General features: G+C 40.7%; 1 protein-coding gene across 1 annotated transcript in view; it reads left to right on the plus strand.

Moving 5' to 3' along the window:
* Positions 1-354: 354 nt before the first annotated feature.
* Positions 355-18297, plus strand: part of ANXA5 (annexin A5) — a 32069-nt gene continuing 14126 nt past the window's right edge. Inside the window, exons 1-6 of the mRNA XM_021681489.1 lie at positions 355-525; positions 632-674; positions 12894-12978; positions 14293-14387; positions 15750-15863; positions 18193-18283. Of these exons, the coding sequence (XP_021537164.1) occupies positions 666-674; positions 12894-12978; positions 14293-14387; positions 15750-15863; positions 18193-18283 (394 nt within the window). The 5' untranslated portion in view covers positions 355-525; positions 632-665. The remainder of the gene's footprint in view (positions 526-631; positions 675-12893; positions 12979-14292; positions 14388-15749; positions 15864-18192; positions 18284-18297) is intronic.

Below are 18297 nucleotides of genomic sequence, written 5' to 3' on the forward strand. Positions count from 1 at the left end.
CACAGCGACCGTCTCGCCTTGCAAAAAGTCGGCTACGCCAAGCTACGTCCGAGCAGCTCTGTGAGGCACCGTTCCTGCGGCCACGGAGGGAGGAGAAGCCCCAGCGACCCAAAACCCAGAGTCCTGGACAGAGCCCCGACGCCCTTCCCGCTGCGCGAGGACAAGGCAGTCCTGCGGCCCTTCGCGAGCCGCGCCTTCTCCCGCTTCCAGAGCAGCGGCCGCGCGGCCCCACCCAGGCTGCTGGGACTAGGACGAGCAGCGCCCCACGCACGCGCACTGAGGCCGGGGAAGGGGCGAGGCCGGGGAAGGGGCGGGCCCGGCTCGCGGGGCTGGCGGCGGGAGGGGCGGGGCGGGGAGGGGCGGGTGGTGTTTCCGTTGCTTGGAGTGGACTGAGAGCTGCTGCCTGGAGCCTATTCTGCTCGCATCCCTGCCCTGCCCTGCGCGCCGCCGCCCCGCGCTCCGCCACCCCGCGCTCCGCCGCTCTCTGGGAGGTTCGGGGCACTTAGGTCCCTCTGTCACCCTCGGGTGAGTGCTCGTCTAGCCGGGGGTGGGGGCTGCGTCCGAAGAGGGGAGCTGCGGGGAGGACCGGTCTGCGGCTCGCTAAACCCGCGGTGTCTCTCTTGTCTTGCAGTTTGCGTCGCCTTCTCCTGACCTGAGCAGTCGCCATGGCACAGGTAAGGCCGTGCGCCCCCAGCGCCGCGCTCGCATTTGCCAACTTTGTCAAGGGAGTTCTAGAATTTGTCTGAAAGCCAAAAAAGTTTAGGAGTAAACAAAATCTGCCTTCGAGAAATCTGTTACACCTTTCCTGTTTCTCCTTTCGTTGCTCCCTCCTCCAACCCCTTTTCTGTGTCCCCGGCTTTTTCCCGTCCAGTGCCCGCCGGAACCTGCCGCGAAGCAGCCGGTGGGGCGCAGCAGCCGGTGACGTGGCCGGATTTGTGTGCCTTCCCTTTTTGTGAGTGAATGTGTAAAAGTGCGCTCTCCCTCAAATCCAAAGAACCGCTAAAATTAGAACCAGAGCAGCAAAAGCTCTTAGCGGTCAAGTGAGACGAACGCGTTTTTTTTCCATGTCTGTCTTTTTCTTTCTTTGCATGCCTGCCTTCTTTCCTTCCTTCCTTCCTTCTTTCCTCTCCTCTTCCTTTCCCCCCCTTCGCCTCCCTTCCCCTCTCTTCCCCTCCCTTCCCCTCCTTTCCCTGCCTTTTCCTGTATTATTTTAATACTACAAGTGGGCATGGCTTTTTCCAGTAGCGCTCTAGTGAGCTTTTTCCAGTTGCTCAACCCAATTTTACTGAAAGGAACTGTTCTTGTAGGCACTGCTCCCTCCCCACCCCCCGGGCAAAAGTTTAAACTGAAGAGCGGCGTTTCTTAAGTAACTCGTGGAACGAGTTCTAAATTGAATTTGCCTTCGGATTGTTTCAGAACTTGGTTACCTAATATTGGTCTTTTTTGCTCTTAACATTTGTCAAAAATACCAGAAAGAAAAAAATCATTCATATAGCAGTCTAAAAAAAAAAAAAAAAAAAACCGACCGTGTTGTACAGTATTTTGTGAATAAAATATCAGTGCTAACAACTCCACCGCAAAACTAATTTTACAAATCTCAGCAATCAAACTGGCTTGTCAGAGTCCAGATAATTTTTTTAAAACCAGTTTTTTAACTGCTCAGACAATGTCCTCTCTTTATACTCTTCATTTATTAAATCAAAACAAAACTGACATCAAAATTGAGTGAGGTTTCAGGGTCCTTTCCAAGAGAACTTGGGAGGATTATGATGACCTGGTAACTTTATTAAATTTCTACAGTGCTTCCATTCTTACTTCCTCTTTTGCACTTAGGAAATATTACAATAAACCAATTCTCCTATTACTTCAAATGGAAACTTTGGTTTAGGTTCTTCCCCATATAAAGAATACTATTATGTGGAACTAACTTTCCTTCACTAAGAGTTGTTTTTCTTATCTTGATATGCTGGTGTGGTGATGTAAATGATGACTGATCAGGGATCAAAGAATAATTCCCTTTATCCTTGCTCATTTGGCTGTTTCTTGAATCTCTTTTGTAAGTTCACCCAGTGATGTCTGAAGTTTTTCAATCAATTCATTCCTTCTAATTATATAGACTCCAGATAGCACAAATGAACACGCTTTTCCAATTGTGGACATTAATAATTTCAAACTATGAAAAGTGTAAAGGATGTTATATATACAAAACCTGGGAGAATGGTGGTTTGCATGATAAAATTGGGTGCATGATCTCTATCACAGTACAACTCCAGGACTGTTTTCTATCAAAACCACAGTGTTTAGTCATCATAAAAGTTACAAGTAATGTTAAGAAAGATAGTGTTGAATTTTGCACTTTGTTATTAGTTCTCCTTGGAAACCATGGAAGTAAAACATTTTGTTAAAAGGTGTTTTTTTTTTTTTTTTTTTTAAGATTTTATTTATTGGGACGCGTGGGTGGCTCAGTCGGTTAAGCGTCTGCCTTTGGCTCAGGTCATGATCCCAGAGTCGGATTGAGTCCCGCATCTCCCTCTCCCTCTGCTGCTCCCTCTCCCTCTGCTGCTCCCCCTGCTTGTACTCTTGCTCACTCTCTCTCGCCCACTCTCTCTCTCTAACAAATAAATAAATAAAATCTTTAAAAAAGAAAAGATTTTATTTATTTGACAGAGAGAGACAAAGCGAGAGAGGGAACACAAGCAGGGGGAGTGGGAGAGGGAGAAGCAGGTTTCCCGCGTGGAGCAGGGAGCCTGATGCGGGGCTCGATCCCGGGACTCTGGGATCATGACCTGAGCGGAAAGTAGACGCTTAATGACTGAGCCACCCAGGCGCCCCCAAATTTTGTTAAAATATTAACATTAAGATAGAGTTTTGTTGTTTTTATACTTACACATTTGATGGGATGCAGAATGCCCACATTAAGGACTTGCAGTTTTACTGTCAAAAAATTCCCGGGGCAGTTGGGTGGCTCAGTTGGTTAAGTGGCTGCCTTTGGCTTGGGTCATGATCCTGGGGTCCTGGGATCAAGCCCCACTTTCTTCTCTTTGCTCAGCCTGGAGCCTGCTTCTCCCTTTCCCTCTGCCTGCCGCTCTGCCTACTTGTGCTGTCTATCTCTCTCTGTCAAATAAATAAATTAAATCTTAAAAAAAAAATTCCCTTGGAATTGGTAATGGTAGGAAAGCTGAAGTAGTTTCAGTGTTAGGTTTCAAAAGGTTTCTATGGTAGTGTTTTTTGACCTGTGGTTATGGGAACCAGAGACCTCCACTCTAGCCACTTGGAAAGTAGTGAAATCAGATCTAAGCCTGAGACTTAGAGGTGCATATTTCAGCCATTTAAAATGTATCATTAAATATTGTCTCTTATTTATTGAAGAATGAAAAAGACTCCCACAGCAGTAATTCTTCATGTTTATAAACTGTACCTCCCATACCAGTGTTTTGTCTTTTTACTTGACCTTGGGACCACCCTGCCAGTCACAGCCTGCAAAGATGCAGGAATCAATTGTATATGTAGCTCCTGGGCGTGACCGTCTTGTTAAGAATTTAAAGAGAAAGCACTGACTGATCTTCAGTAGATAATTGGAGTTTCTGTTTTTATATGAAAAATATTACTAGGGATATTTTATACTCTTGTGTGTATTTATATTAATATTTTTTGTTTATTTGTTATATAAATAAATTGTAAGTTTTATCTCATACTTAATATAATTCATATCATTGCAAATTCTTAAAATTTTACTCTAATGATGTCAGTATAGGGGGACAAATCCATAACAGATATTGTGAACTACATAAAAAGTGATTTATATTATCATGGTGAGTAAATACATTCAGAGCTGGGGGTATTTGTGGAATAACCACCCCTTGAGCTCTGCCCTTCTCTCTCTGGTCCTAATCCTCATCCACTAGCATTGACACATGTGGGGGTCTACCAGTTGACTATTATTATGGAGAGAAGTAGTCTAACGTGAGGCTTCCCAGTCTTTCTCAAAGATAACACACTGGTTGACTGTATCGTTTCCGTGACACGCAAGAAAAATAAGAATCACAAATGTACCTGCATGTAAACAGTTCCTGGACAATATTTATTTATTTTTTTTATCTTTGAAATGATTCATTTGAATGGTTTTGTATTTATCTGATTTGGAACCACAGCACCCATATTGTTTTAGAATAAACTTTGCTAAATGAATGATAAATTATTATGATTCTTAGATCACTAATGTTTTCTAATGTACTAAATTTGGGTACAAGCTAGTTAAAGATATTTACTAAGGAATGGCCAGAGAGCTATTAATTGCCTGAATTATCTATATAGAGTATAATATTTTTTGAATCCTTTCATCTTTTTCTTCCAACGGTCAACTTGTGATTATATAAATGTGACTTTTTAAAAAAATTTTTTTATTGTTATGTTAATCACCATACATTACATCATTAGTTTTTGATGTAGTGTTCCATGATTCATTGTTTGTGTATAACACCCAGTGCTCCATGCAATTAAATGTGACTTTATTTATTTTATTTATTATTTTTTTTAAAGATTTTTATTTATTTATTTGACAGAGAGATAGAGAGCACAAGTAGGCAGAGAAGCAGGCAGAGAAGCAGGCAGAGGGAGAGGGAGAAGCAGGCTCCCCGCAGAGCAGGGAGCCCGATGTGGGACTCGATCCCAGGACCCTGGGATCATGACCTGAGCCAAAGGCAGCTGCTTAACCGACTGAGCCACCCAGGCGCCCTTATGTGACTTTTTTTTAAAAATTAGTTTTTAGGGTCATTTTTCTCTATTTGACTTAACCATATTTTGGGTTGGATTTCTTAAACTGGATCCTGACCTATTTCTCTCTTATTGCTTAACTTGTTCATGCAGGTTTTTAAAATTTCACTATTGAGCTAGAGCCAAATTATTTCACAGATATTCTAATTTATTTTAGGTACTTAAAAGTACATTCTGTACTTCTGTATTCTTTGGTTTGGAAAAATCAGGAGTTGGCTGTATTTCAAAGATTAATGATCCATTTAATATATTTTAATTCAATTTGAGTCTATATAATTTTGTTTATGATAACCAAACTTTAAAAAGATAGATTTTGGGGAAGCACCTGGGTGGCTCAGTTGGTTAAGCGTTTGCCTTTGGCTCAGGTCATAATTCCGGAATCCTGGGATGGTAGTCCTGCCTCATTGGGCTCCCTGCTCAGCCGGGAATCTGCAGCTCCCTCTCCGTCTGCCCCTCCCCCCTCCTTGTGCTTTGTCTCTGCCACTCTCTCAAATAAATAAATAATTTTTCTTTAAAAGATAGATTGTGGGCAATCTGAACTTAGCTTTATAATGTTTATAGAGTTATATTTAAAGCAGCAGGAATGTCATGAAGCAAAATGAGGCAACATAATTTTTCACTGGAAACTTCGTGAACATCAGATCTCTCTCCTCCATACATAAATTGTGCAAGGTTTGCTTAGAAATTTTTTTGGTTGGTTTGAAATCATTGTACTGTGATAATTTATAAAGTGCCTTTGCAGAACAAGCAGGATCAATGTAAATAAATAGATTTGAGATGAGGTTCATTCTAGAGGAGTTGACCAGATACTGATTGTATCTTTCCATGCCATTCACTTTAAGGTCAACTCTCTCTTTAGAGATCTCTCTTGGGATCTTAGATCAGGATTACCTATACTGCTTTGGGTTAGTGTCTCTCAGTTCCTGATACCTCCGACTCTTGTTTACATTTTGGATGCTGAGAACTAGACACAAAACTGCTTGGCTTCTTGGGAAGCCACTGAGCAATTCATTGGCATTCAGCAAATCTTAATTCCCTTATCTAGATCTGGTCCCTTTGGACACAGTTGGAGAGCTAGTGAGAGTTGGGCAATCTATGGTTTTCTCCTCTTTAGTGACTTAGAAATTTAAAATGGTAGAAATATAGTATTTTTACATAATAGATCAATTTCTGAAATAAACTTTATTCATATAACCTGTATACTATTCTAAAACTTCACAAACACATTAGTTGATCTTTACAAAAATTAGTGCTCCTAAGACCTTTGCTTAAATTTTTTTTTTTTTTTTTTTGGACCCATCCTTTCAGTTTAGTAGTTTATATAATATGTAAACCTGTATGCAGTTGATTTACTGGAATGAATGCATATTCCAGTTGGTATCATTTCTTTGTACACCTGTTCCTAACTGTTCTCTTTACTTCCCATTCATGCGTGCATTTATGAATGGATGAAGCTTTTGAGTTCCCACTATGCACCAGGTATTGTTAGACGTGGGAAATAAAAAAGGAAATGGGACAAAAATTTATTGGTATAACAGATGCATTGCTAAGTCCGTTGTATGCATTATTTAGTGCTCACAGTACAGTTTTGGAAATCAGTATTACTATTTCAATTTCACAGAAGAGAAAACTGAGGTCACTTACCTGGCAGTGGTCAGGTGGGCCAAGGAGGAAAGGCATTATATGCAGAGGCAACACCAGCCAGGGTGAATGCTCAGAGGTATAAAGGAGTTTGGCCTGGCCAGGAGCCACAGGCAAGATGGTATTGCTGGAGTGAAGCGGTCAGGTGGGGAGATGGAGCCCTGCCTTTGAAAGGGATGCCAGAAAGAGCTAAAGAATATGAACCATTTTGTAGGTGAGGGAAGCTATCAAAGAGTTTTAAGTTGGGGTGTGCCATGGTTAGATTTGCATTTAACCAAGATCACCCTGGTTCCGGTGTGATGTTGCATTTCTGAGGGCAGCAGAAACCGCATGATGGTGCAGGGGGTGGGAGGGAAGGAGAGAGAAGTGGGATAGTGGAAGACCACTTAGGAATCTGCCGCTACGATCCCAGTGAAATCTTAAAGACAAACTAGGCAGTGGCTGGGACTTGAGATAGGAGGGGACTGTCAGAAGAGTAGGCAGATTGGGTGCATGAGTCGGGTGGTCCTTGGTGGTGAAGGGTCCGGTCAGGGTCAAGATGAATGGCTTGCTTGACTGAGTGAGTGGTTGATTTGTGTTTTTCTCTGAGAAAGGAATACGGGTTTGAGGTGGGGGGAGAAGGTAGAGTTAGTAGTGGATCTGTTGAATTTGAGTTCCTTATAAAACATTTAAGAGGTGCTGTCTAGTAAGCAGCAGGGTATATATGATCTTTAAATCCTCTTTCATCTCTGTAGGTCACTTATTTATGTATTATTCCTCTTCCTACAACTAAAAATGGCTTGAGGCTAACATTTCCTACCTTTGTGTAGGACCAGCCATGTTTATTAGATTTCTGCCCCTTGTTTAGAAACAAAAGGAAAAAAAAGTTGTGAATCCGTGCACACTCTTTAATATGAGAAGTCTATAAGCTTGTTTCCTGAAGCATTGGTTAATGAATTGGTTAGTGATACAGCTTTTCAAGTACTATTCATAGAACACCCAGTTGAACAGTTAGGTAAAACAGAACTGCCCCCCCCCCCCCATTCCCCACCTCAAATGTGTACTCATTGGAGGCTAATGCATTTGCCCACTTTAACTAACTCAAGGCATCACCATTATTCATGGACAGTTTAACTTTCCATTTGTTGGTATTTGCCAAGGGAAGGCATTCTTACACTGTCAGGGAATCATGGTCATGGGAGCATTAAAGAAACAACAAAAACCTAAGACAAAACCTTTATTTTGTTTTCAAAACTTCTTTTCTACCTTTATATGTAGAACTTAAATTATTTATAGTGATACTTTCCCCCTCTTACACTTGATTTTATTTTATTTTATTTTTTATTTTTTTAGAGATTTTATTTATTTATTTGAGAGAGAGAGAATGAGAGAGAGCACAGGAGAGAGGGGAGGGTCAGAGGGAGAAGCAGACTCCCCGCTGAGCTGGGAGCCCGATGCGGGACTCGATCCAGGGATTCCAGGATCATGACCTGAGCCGAAGGCAGTCGCTTAACCAACTGAGCCACCCAGGCGCCCTCTTACACTTGATTTTAAGAAAGGGGTCAAGGTAATGGTTAAAAACCAATTTGAATTTAAGGCTTTGAACTTAACTTTCACCTTTTTTGATAGATTTGGAGCCAGGGTAAGAATTAGGGCTTGAGAGGGGTGCCTGGGTGGCTCAGATGGTTAAGCATCTGCCTTCGGCTCAGGTCATGATCCCGGGGACCTGGGATCGAGCCCCACATCGGGCTCCCTGCTCAGTGCAGAGCCTGCTTCTCCCTCTCCCGCTGCCATTCCCTCCGCTTGTGCTCTCTGGCTCTGTCTATCTCTCTGTCAAATAAATAAAATCTTTAAAAAAAAAAAAAAAAAGAATTAGGGCTTGAGATCTTATTTCTCACCCCCTATTGTCTATGTTTATACCCCTCAGTCCTCTTGGAGATTCTCGTTTTTTTTCCTTCTGATATTTATTTTACCTTGCAACTTCGAACTTGCAACAGTGATTTTTAATTTTTTTTCTTTGCTCCTCGGTGGGATGCATATTATCACAGGAAATATTAAGGGGCCAGTACTGTGTACATCAGGTAAGACCTGAACTGCTCTGGCTGGGGAGTGAGGCAGGGTTCTGCCGTTGGACTTCCCGTTCCCCACCTCTCTGGGCAGCCTCCAGAGGATTTTTGTCAAACCTGAGCCTCAGAAGAACCATACTTAAAAATCACCCTGTGGCCGCTTAGCAGTTGCTCAGCTGTAGTGGTTTGCTTCCTGGTTTCTGGCTTCCTGATCAGTATTAAGAGGAACGCTGGGTAGGTGTTTGATTAGGTATTGATTTCCTTAAACTGGAAGACAGATTTAAAGAGGGTTTCGTTCTCTTCTGTGTCTTCAGGAAGGCTTCAGTTTATTTTTAATTTTTAAAGATTTTATTTATTTATTCATGAGAGACAGAGAGAGAGAGGCAGAGGGAGAAGCAGGCTCCCAAGGAGCAGGGAGCACAATGCGGGACTCGATCCCAGGACCCTGGGATCATGACCTGAGCCGAAGGCAGACGCTTAACCATCTGAGCCACCCAGGTGCCCCAGGAAGGCTTCAGTTTAAAAGGTTCCAGGCAGGTGAATGTTTTCTCATCTTTAAATTTGAAGTTGTTGTTTCTGTTGTTGTTTTCTTGTTTCTTTAAATTCTGTCTAGGAAAGCAACCCTGCACTTTTTTTTTTTTTGGTTTAATTGTGTTCATTTTATTTTGGCACACCTAGTCCTTGACGGTAAAGAACTTTCTCATTTAGAATAAAGGAACAAAAAAAGACTACAAAATTATAGAGCTAGGAGAGTGGATAATTTTGAAGGTGAGAGTTAAAAGAGTGAATTACATGTTTTGGCCATGTATGGCCTGAGAACATATACTAATGCCCTTGAGAAGACCTTGGTGGCAGGGAGTGAAGGTAACTGACGAGGAACTGGGGATGGGGGAAGGGAGCAGTGCCTAGTCACAGTTCGAATTAACCTGGGTAAGGTATAAATGTTTAACTTGAGGCTAGTGGGGCTATAGGAAAAAGGAGAAGCCCTCTAGCATGAGTCATGGAAAGTCACATTTACCCAGTGCAGACAATTTTGTGTGGACTGGGATGGGGTTTGGACAGGATGTCCAAACAAGGTTTCTGCCCTTGTGACTCATGTCTGTGATTCACTTCTGGTCCCTTACTACCACTACTTGGCTTTGGCTAGCTTTGACAGTGACTCGGATCGTGTGGAATGTAGCACGTGTTGCCCAGTTTCTAGAAAGCTTTCAAAAATACAATCAGCAGTTATTTCTTCTTCATAGTCAGTCGCTGAGATTCTGAGGATACTTCCTTCCATCTTTCACCTCATTTCCTTCAGTCTCAGGGGTCAGATGTCTTTTTAAGGCAAATCTCTCTTGTCTCCTCTGTTCTTAACCTCTCGATCTACTAGCAACTCCATAGCCTATTAACTGGATAAAGTATTTTTTTTTTAAAGTAAGTTTTTAAAAGAGAAAAAAAAAACCATTATTTGTAAAATCGGAGTTCATGGAGATGCTTCGCCTCACAATTCGCTTTTTTGGTGTCCTCCAGTCATGCTTTTTACCACCATCAAAGACCTCCTTGTTATCAAGTGCAGTGGACCCTTTCACTCTCACCTCCTGTTTGACTTCTCTGTGATACTGGACACTGCCTTTTCTTCTTTTCTTCCTGGGACATTTTTCCCCTTTGGCTTCTCCATGCCATCACCACCCTCTTCGGAGATTTCCTTTTTGTTTTTGGGAGACTGTGCACCATCATGATTAATAGCCTGCAGTTCTATGGCCTGTCTTCAGGTACTGACTCTGCTACTTGCTTGATGGTCCCTTGGATGATTCTCCAAACCTTTCTAAGGCAATGTGTATCTTCACCTGTAAAATGAGATGATCCATGTGAAGCTCTGAACACTGTGCTTGGCTCATTGACACACTGAGCAAATATTAGGGGCCCAATGCAGGGGCTTGAACTCATGACCCTGAGATCGAGACCTGAGCTGAGATCAAGAGTTGGACGCTTAACTGACTGAGCTACCCAGGTGCCCCTTAGCTGCCATTCTGATTGTAGGGGACCTTCCCTTCTCTGCTTGTTCTCCTTGCCACCCCACTAATATTGCCTTTTGTGATAGCCTCCTCACACAGCTCCACTGACCACTTATGTACTCTGGTAACTGACAAAGCCTGCTTCTCTTCCAGTATACCTACTGGGGAGAAACGTAAGACCAGTCATCCTATTGCCCAACCAAAAAAGGAATCATCCTAACTGGTTCCTTCTGCCTTGGTTCTGTTCCTCTCTGTCTTCTTCTTTCCATTTCCACTGCTCCTGACTTGGATCAGGCCCTCTCTTCTTCCTCGGTTAGTTGTTTTTACAACAGCCTTCCTGTCTCCACTCTTGCCTAGTACATTCCGTTGTCTCCACTGCTGCCCCAGTAATATCACTGGGCACAGTCGACATTGTTCTTCCCTACTGAAATGTCCCCTAATGACTTCCCCTTGCCTACAGGATGAAGTTAGCACTTCTTAGCATGGCCATGCAGCTCCTCCTTACCTCCCACCATGACCACCATTTGCTTTTCTCTGCATACTTACTGTTTGTTTCAGTCTGTTCAAACTCTTAATCCTTTGTCCAAAGCACCAGATTTTTTCATTCTTTCATGTTTTTATGCATGCTGGATTATACCTTCCTGTACTTCTCTACTTTCTTGAACCTGCCTTGGAAAATCACAGGCAACTTTCAAGACATTTTTTGGGAAGTTTTTCTGATATCTTTTCTTTCCACTCTTCCCAACTCAGCCCCTCCTTTATGTGTATATGTACCCTGATGAAACCTGTGTGTGTGTATACTCTACTGTACTTGATTATTTACGTGCCTGGCATGTTCTCTTGGCTTTTAGAGATCATCACTTTTTCCTAGTGATTAGTACAATTAGTCCGCATGTGGAAAGCATTCAAAAAATGGTTATTGAGTGAATGAATAGACAGACAAGAGAACGAAGTTATCTGTCATGTCAGTCCTAGGTTCTCACACTGAGAGAACCTGTGGTATTTATTCACTTTTTTTTTTTAAAGATTTTATTTATTTATTTGACAGAGAGAGGCACAGCGAGAGAGGGAACACAAGCAGGGGGAGTGGGAGAGGGAGAAGCAGGCTTCCCGCCGAGCAGGGAGCCCGAGGTGGGGCTCGATCCCAGGACCCTGAGATCATGATCTGAGCCAAAACCAAGAGTCGGATGCTCAACCGACTGAATCACGCAGGTGCCCCTCTTCAGTTTTAGATAGAACCTTAACAGGAGTTTTGAAGGACTGCAAAAGCATTTGTTAGTAAAAGTTAATGCTGGGATCCTCCTTTTATCATAAGATAAAAGTTTAGGACTCAGTATTCATAAAGTCTTCTGATTCCAAAGAACTAATGATATTGCAGATTTTGAGGGGGAAGCCTTAAAATATTTTGATGATTAAAAGCACTACATGGGGACGCCTGGGAGGCTCAGTCGGTTAAGCGTCTGCCTTTTACTCAGGTCGTGATCCCAGGGTCCTGGGATCAAGTCCCACATCAGGCTCCTTGCTCAGCGGGGAGCCTGCTTCGGGATCTGCCTGCCACTCCCCCTGCTCCTGCTTTCAATCTCCCTGATAAATAGATAGATAGATAGATAGATAGATAAATAAATAAAAGCACTACATGTATGATAATATAAGCATAACAGCAAACCTTATGAAGCATGTCTTCCAATATATTTTTATAAAGTTCTTTTTTTTTTTAAATTTTGTCAGAGAAAGAGAGCGCGTGCGCACAAGCAGGGGGAGGGGCAGGCAGAGGGAGAAGCAGGCCCCCTGCTGAGCAAGGAGCCTGATGCAGGACTGAATCCCAGGACCCTGGGATCATGACCAGAGCTGAAAGGCAGACGCTTAACAGAGCCACCCAGGTGTCCCTACTTTTATAAAGTTCTAAATTCAAAGATTTGGCATATGAATTACCAAATATCTTTTCAGGCTTTACCAGGTTATCTTAAAATCCCTAAGTAAATATAAAGAAACAGGACTAGATGAAAAGTTATGTAGTAAAAATACTGCTTGGAGTTGAGTGCCTAGGGCAGGGCATCAAGTTTCAATGCAGGTTCAGCATGCCCTCGATCAAAGTGGGAAGAGACTTAAATGGAAGGAATCCTGCAAGGAAGTGCCCTCTGTGAATCTGGGGGTGTCACGGGGGCATGGACACTGGGGGCGATGCCCAAGGGACGAAGGCCTTGGAAGCCAGACCTTCCCATTAATGGTATTGCAGGTGGACCAGGATAGCTCATGCACTGAATTGGTTCTGCTAATCCAAACTGTAAGTGGTCCTCTTCCCATTTCAAATGGGGTTATCAAATGGTAAATTTACTTAAAGACTGAACATGATATAGAGCAATGGCTTGCTTTGTTATTATTTGCTTTGTCTGTATTGGTCATGCCATGAATAATATCACTGTGTTTCCTGTCCCAGGTTCTTAAAGGCACCGTGGTTGCCTTCCCTGGATTTGATGAGCGGGCTGATGCAGAAACTCTTCGGAAGGCCATGAAAGGCCTGGGTAAATTCAACCTTCCTTTTGTTTTTTTTAAAAAAAAAAAACAACAAACATATGACCTTTGTTTTTTCAAACAAAAAGTCACTGATTTACAGTAAGATTAATTTTAGAATATTTTATCTGAAATGTATAAAAAGAGGGAGATACATGAAGGTAACAAAATAATATGACTGATCATCCCTAATATTCAATCTCTAGAACTGAACAGGAAGTTGAATTTGGCCTCTGGTTTTTAGCTTTTCAGCTTTACCTGGGAGGTAGCTGACCAAGTAGATAAGCAGACATTCCTGAGAGTGATCAGCTGTGCAGGCCTTTGTCCCCTTTGCCCGATCAGGTGTCTAGTTCTGCAGTCTATTGCATTCAACTATCTTCTCTTTCCCCAGTCTCCTTTCTAGCCATGTATAAACCTCTCATCTGGAGGATTTCTACGCAGAACTGATCCTCTGTCCTCAGGCTCCTTCTATATTAGTGTCCATGAGTGGGGATCCACCTTCTTCAAATTTGGTTCTGACCCCTTCTCTCTCCATTCTGAACATCTTGTGAGATTTCCGTTGTAGCAGGATTAGCGTTAGCTTTCTGGCCTTGCACGCCCTTCCTTAGTATCCCAGCCCACATTGTCGGACTCAGCTCATGTTACCACTCCGTGTGTTCTCTGACCCAACCATGCTGGGTTATCTGCTATTCATGAAAACCCTGTATTTTCCTACTGCTGAGCTTTTCTCTCATTTTAAAGGCCTGTCCTCTTAACCTGTATCATCGCCTGATAAAACCCTTCCATCCTTCACGACTCTTTTGGGTGTCACCTTCTCCATGAAGTTTTCCCAAAACTCCTTCCACCTATCAGCTAAGAGAACCTCCTCTGAAACCCCATTCAACACCTGGACCTCTCCTGAGGCACTTGTAACAGTCTGCCTTAGCTCAAGGTTGTCCATGTGTATTTGTATTTTTTACCCTAAATTGTAACTTGAAACCAGGGTCTGTATCTTTCTCCTCTCTTAATCTGCTATAACACTCAACACCTGCCTTGTGAATATCCATTGTTTGAGTAACTATCTGTTGCAAGAAAAACTAGGTGCGCTCAGTTTTTAAAAAGTCAGGAATATTTTTCTACCTACTTCACAATACATCAGGAATAGGGGATAGTTTATATTGAAAATATAACATGTTATATGTTGTGCATTTTGTAGCTTAATGAATTATTTAATAAGTCTATTTTATGAGGTAAGGAATCAAAGTGACTGGGGCGCTGGTCCCAAAGGTTATTGAGACAGTGGGCATGGGGGAGCCAAGATGTAATTCTTCGAACATAAATTGCAGGCACTGATGAGGAGAGCATCTTGACTCTGTTGACATCCCGAAGTAATGCTCAGCGCCAGGAAATCGCCGTGGCTTTTAAAACTCTATTTGGCAGGGTAAGACTGCACTTCATCCTAAATTAGAATGTGAGAGCCCCGATATGGTTTAAGGCTAGTTTGAACTCTACGAATATTCCTTTATAAACATTATTTATTCTATTATTCTGATTTTACTATTCCTTTTCTCTTTATAAGGGTTTTTTATTTTTTTTAAGATTTTATTTATTTGACAGAGAGAGACACAGCGAGAGAGGGAACACAAGCAGGGGGAGTGGGAGAGGGAGAGGGAGAAGCAGGCTTCCCGCGGAGCAGGGAATCCGATGTGGGGCTCGATCCCCAGGATCCTGGGATCATGACTTGAGCCGAAGGCAGACGCCTAACGACTGAGCCACCCAGGCGCCCCATCTTTTTAAGTTTCTTAATTATCAGCTATTGGTTTACAGTGTTCACCCAACTTATCCCCATAATTGTTTTCCCTTGCTTGATGCTACCAAAGTGCCAAAAGATCCCATGGTGATAGCTGCCTCTCTTCTTGCCTGCTTCCTTCTCAGGATTGTTTTATTAGCTATTTTCTAGATGCAAACCTGTATGATAGTCTGTTTTATTGTGACATAGTACATTCTTGGTTCCTCGTGGAGTGGTATTTTAATAAATGTGTTTTTAGTTCATTGATTTAAATGCTCTTATTTGATTAACAGATCAAATAAAAATTAAATTTGTTACTTAAATGAATTACTGTGTATATGAGAAACTTAAACATAATTTTGTTATTCTGAAAATTTGTTTTTATCATTTAATTAAGAAACAAATGCAAAGCAAACAAGCAAACAAAAAGAGTATTCTGAACATAGTTTCTGGTTTCCTACGTGCTGAAACTGGAATGGGTAGGGAATACTGCTTTTCTTTTCATAATTATATTTTCTCCATTGTAGCAGCTGTCTCTTGGTAGTCAGGAGCATAATTATAAACATAATTCATTATGTATTGGAATATTAATAAATATTGAGAGAAAAAATTATTTTGTTTAGGTATGATAGGCTAGATTTTGTCATTTGTAAAAATGCATTTATGATTTTATTTTGGGAAAATTGTTTTTAAAGATACACATGTTTCTCAAAACAGTATTTTTAAACTTTCTTTAACCTATTTTTATTCATTTTTTAATTGTGAAGTTCAGAAAAACATTTCTTAAAAACAAATACCTTGACACATAAGTGGCTTTGTTTTAGCTTAAGCTTTAGGTCAGATGTCAAAAGTACATTATTCAAAACTGGGGTTTTGTTTAACTCACATGTCTTTTGTCTGCTTGGAGATGGCAACATAAATAATTCATTTGTGCAAAGGGCTATGCTTTATATTTAAGAAGAATCTCCTTAAAATTTCTGCCTGGTTCACAGATTTGTATTTTCTGTAATTTAGGACCTTCTGGATGACCTGAAATCAGAACTGACTGGAAAATTTGAAAAATTAATCGTGGCTCTGATGAAACCTTCTCGGCTTTATGATGCCTATGAACTGAAGCATGCTCTTAAGGTAAAAGAATTAGTGAAAGGAACATTCTTGTCATGAATACTATTATTTTGTGTTGATAATTACACTTAAAAATTTTTGAATTCTTTCTTTTTTTTTTTTAAAGATTTTATTTATTTATTTATTTGAGAGAGAGAGAATGAGAGACAGCATGAGAAGGAGGAGGGTCAGAGGGAGAAGCAGACTCCCTGCCGAGCAGGGAGCCCGATGCGGGACTCGATCCTGGGACTCCAGGATCATGACCTGAGCCGAAGGCAGTCGCTTAACCAACTGAGCCACCCAGGCGCCCCTTTTGAATTATTTCTGTGAGGGTTTCTTGGAGGACAAAATTGCGTAGGAGGCAATAAGAAGAAAAGGAGGGAGAAAATTACAAGTGTGTCATTTAATCTTTTTGTATAGTTAACTCAGTAATAGTGGCTATTTAAAATTTTAATATTTTTTGTAGCTCTTTGTATTTTATCTTCATGCCTGTTTTCTAATTTTGAGATGTGTTTTAAAAAATGTTACAGGTTAAGTGTTTTATCTTTTAAAATAGAAAGTTGCCTGATTATGAAATAATAATATTGTGAATCATTTTAGGTTAAAAAAATAACGCTACAGAGAGAATTTTCAGATAGGAAGGATTTTCTAATACCCTTCCCTTCTTTCCTATACTTCTAAATACTAAAATACTATATATAATACCAAAATAGTAGCTGATAATCTTATTATAATTTCATTGTAGCAAATAACTAAATGTACCTCGACTGGTGTTTGGAATATTGTATAAATATGACTACTTTGAAACATTTGTTTAGACTTATGGGACAGGAAGTAGTACAGTCAGTGGTAGATTTTGAATGGGCAAAAGGAAATTTAACAACAAGGAGATAATATAGCACAGGGATTCTTACTTATGGAGTGAAGGGAGAAGAGGCCTTATCAAGTTAGGAGCTTTTCTGTGCTTATTCTCTTCATTTGCCCACAGTGCTTCTTTTGGAGTAAACAAAATCTCAGGTTATTGAAAAAGGGCCTTTTTGTGGAGTACTTCTGAAATGTCAGTAGTAATTGAAATTCTGCCAGAGCATAAACATAGGTTTTTTAGTGCTTAATTTTTTTTTTTTAAAGATTTTATTTTATTTTATGTATTTGAGAGAGACCACAAGAGGGGGTAGAGTCAGAGGGAGAAGCAGACTCCTCGCCGAGCAGGGAGCCCCATGCGGGACTCGATCCCGGGACTCCAGGATCATGACCTGAGCCGAAGGCAGTTGCTTAACCAACTGAGCCACCCAGGTGCCCCTTGTGCTTGATTTTTGAAAAAGAAACAGAGATATAAAGAGAATAAGGCTTAAATATGCTATTTTTAAAAATTAAGTTCAGCTCTATCATTGCTTGTAGCTTCTAATTTAGCAGTGTAGATAGACTTTTATCAGAAGAAGAAAGAAAACCAACTAAAATTACAGTTAACCTTTGAACGACACAGGTTTGAACTGTGCATATACTGATTTTTTACAGTACAGTATAGTTACTGTATTTTCTCTTCCTTATGATTTTCTGAACAGCATTTCTTTTCTCTATCTTACTTTATTGTAAGGATACAGTATGTAATACATTTAACATACACAACATGTGTTAATCGACTGTTTATGTTATCAGTAAGGCTTCCGACGAACTGTAGTAGGCTCTTAGTAGTTAAGTTTTTAGAGAGTCAAAAATTATACACAGACTTTCGACTTGGGAGGTGGTCATTGCCCCTAACTCCCACGTCGTTCAAAGGTCAACTGTACGTTCCAAAAATCCAGAAAGCATGTTTCAGTTCCTTTGTACTGATCCAGTTCCTAGTAACTAAGCAATGCTACATTTATTATTTCCTTTGGTACAGAATTGGAAATTCCGTGGAAAACTTAATTTGAGGGCAGGGGCTTTATGTTTTGAGATACAATTGTTTAAGTATCAGTGCTCCTCCATGTAAATTTATGTAAAGTTTTCATTTTTACTCTTTCAGTCTTCTTAATTTCATGTTTCATTAACATGTTTTACTTTCAAACTATTTAGAATGAAACTATTTAGAATAAAATCAAAAATTTATATAATCTCTTATGTGTCATATATCACATACATGCAATAAACCTTTTTCATTAGACAAAAAAGGATAAAATTGTCTTTGGAGAGAAAATAAATTGGAAATTTTTTAATTCTGTAACTAATAGAACTTGTATACAAAGAAGTGAATATTAAGTTGGATAGTTTATATAATTATATAATTATGCAATTTGGGTAATATCTATTCTAGGAAAATAACTCTTTCATCTTATTGACATATGTTCTCTATTAAAAATAAATTTCCAAACAGGGAGCTGGGACAGATGAAAAAGTACTGACAGAAATTATTGCTTCGAGGACACCTGAAGAACTGAGAGCCATAAAACAAGTTTATGAGGAAGGTAAACATTTGGAA

Source organism: Neomonachus schauinslandi, chromosome 2 (genome assembly GCF_002201575.2).
Source record: "Neomonachus schauinslandi chromosome 2, ASM220157v2, whole genome shotgun sequence".
NCBI lineage: Eukaryota > Metazoa > Chordata > Mammalia > Carnivora > Phocidae > Neomonachus > Neomonachus schauinslandi.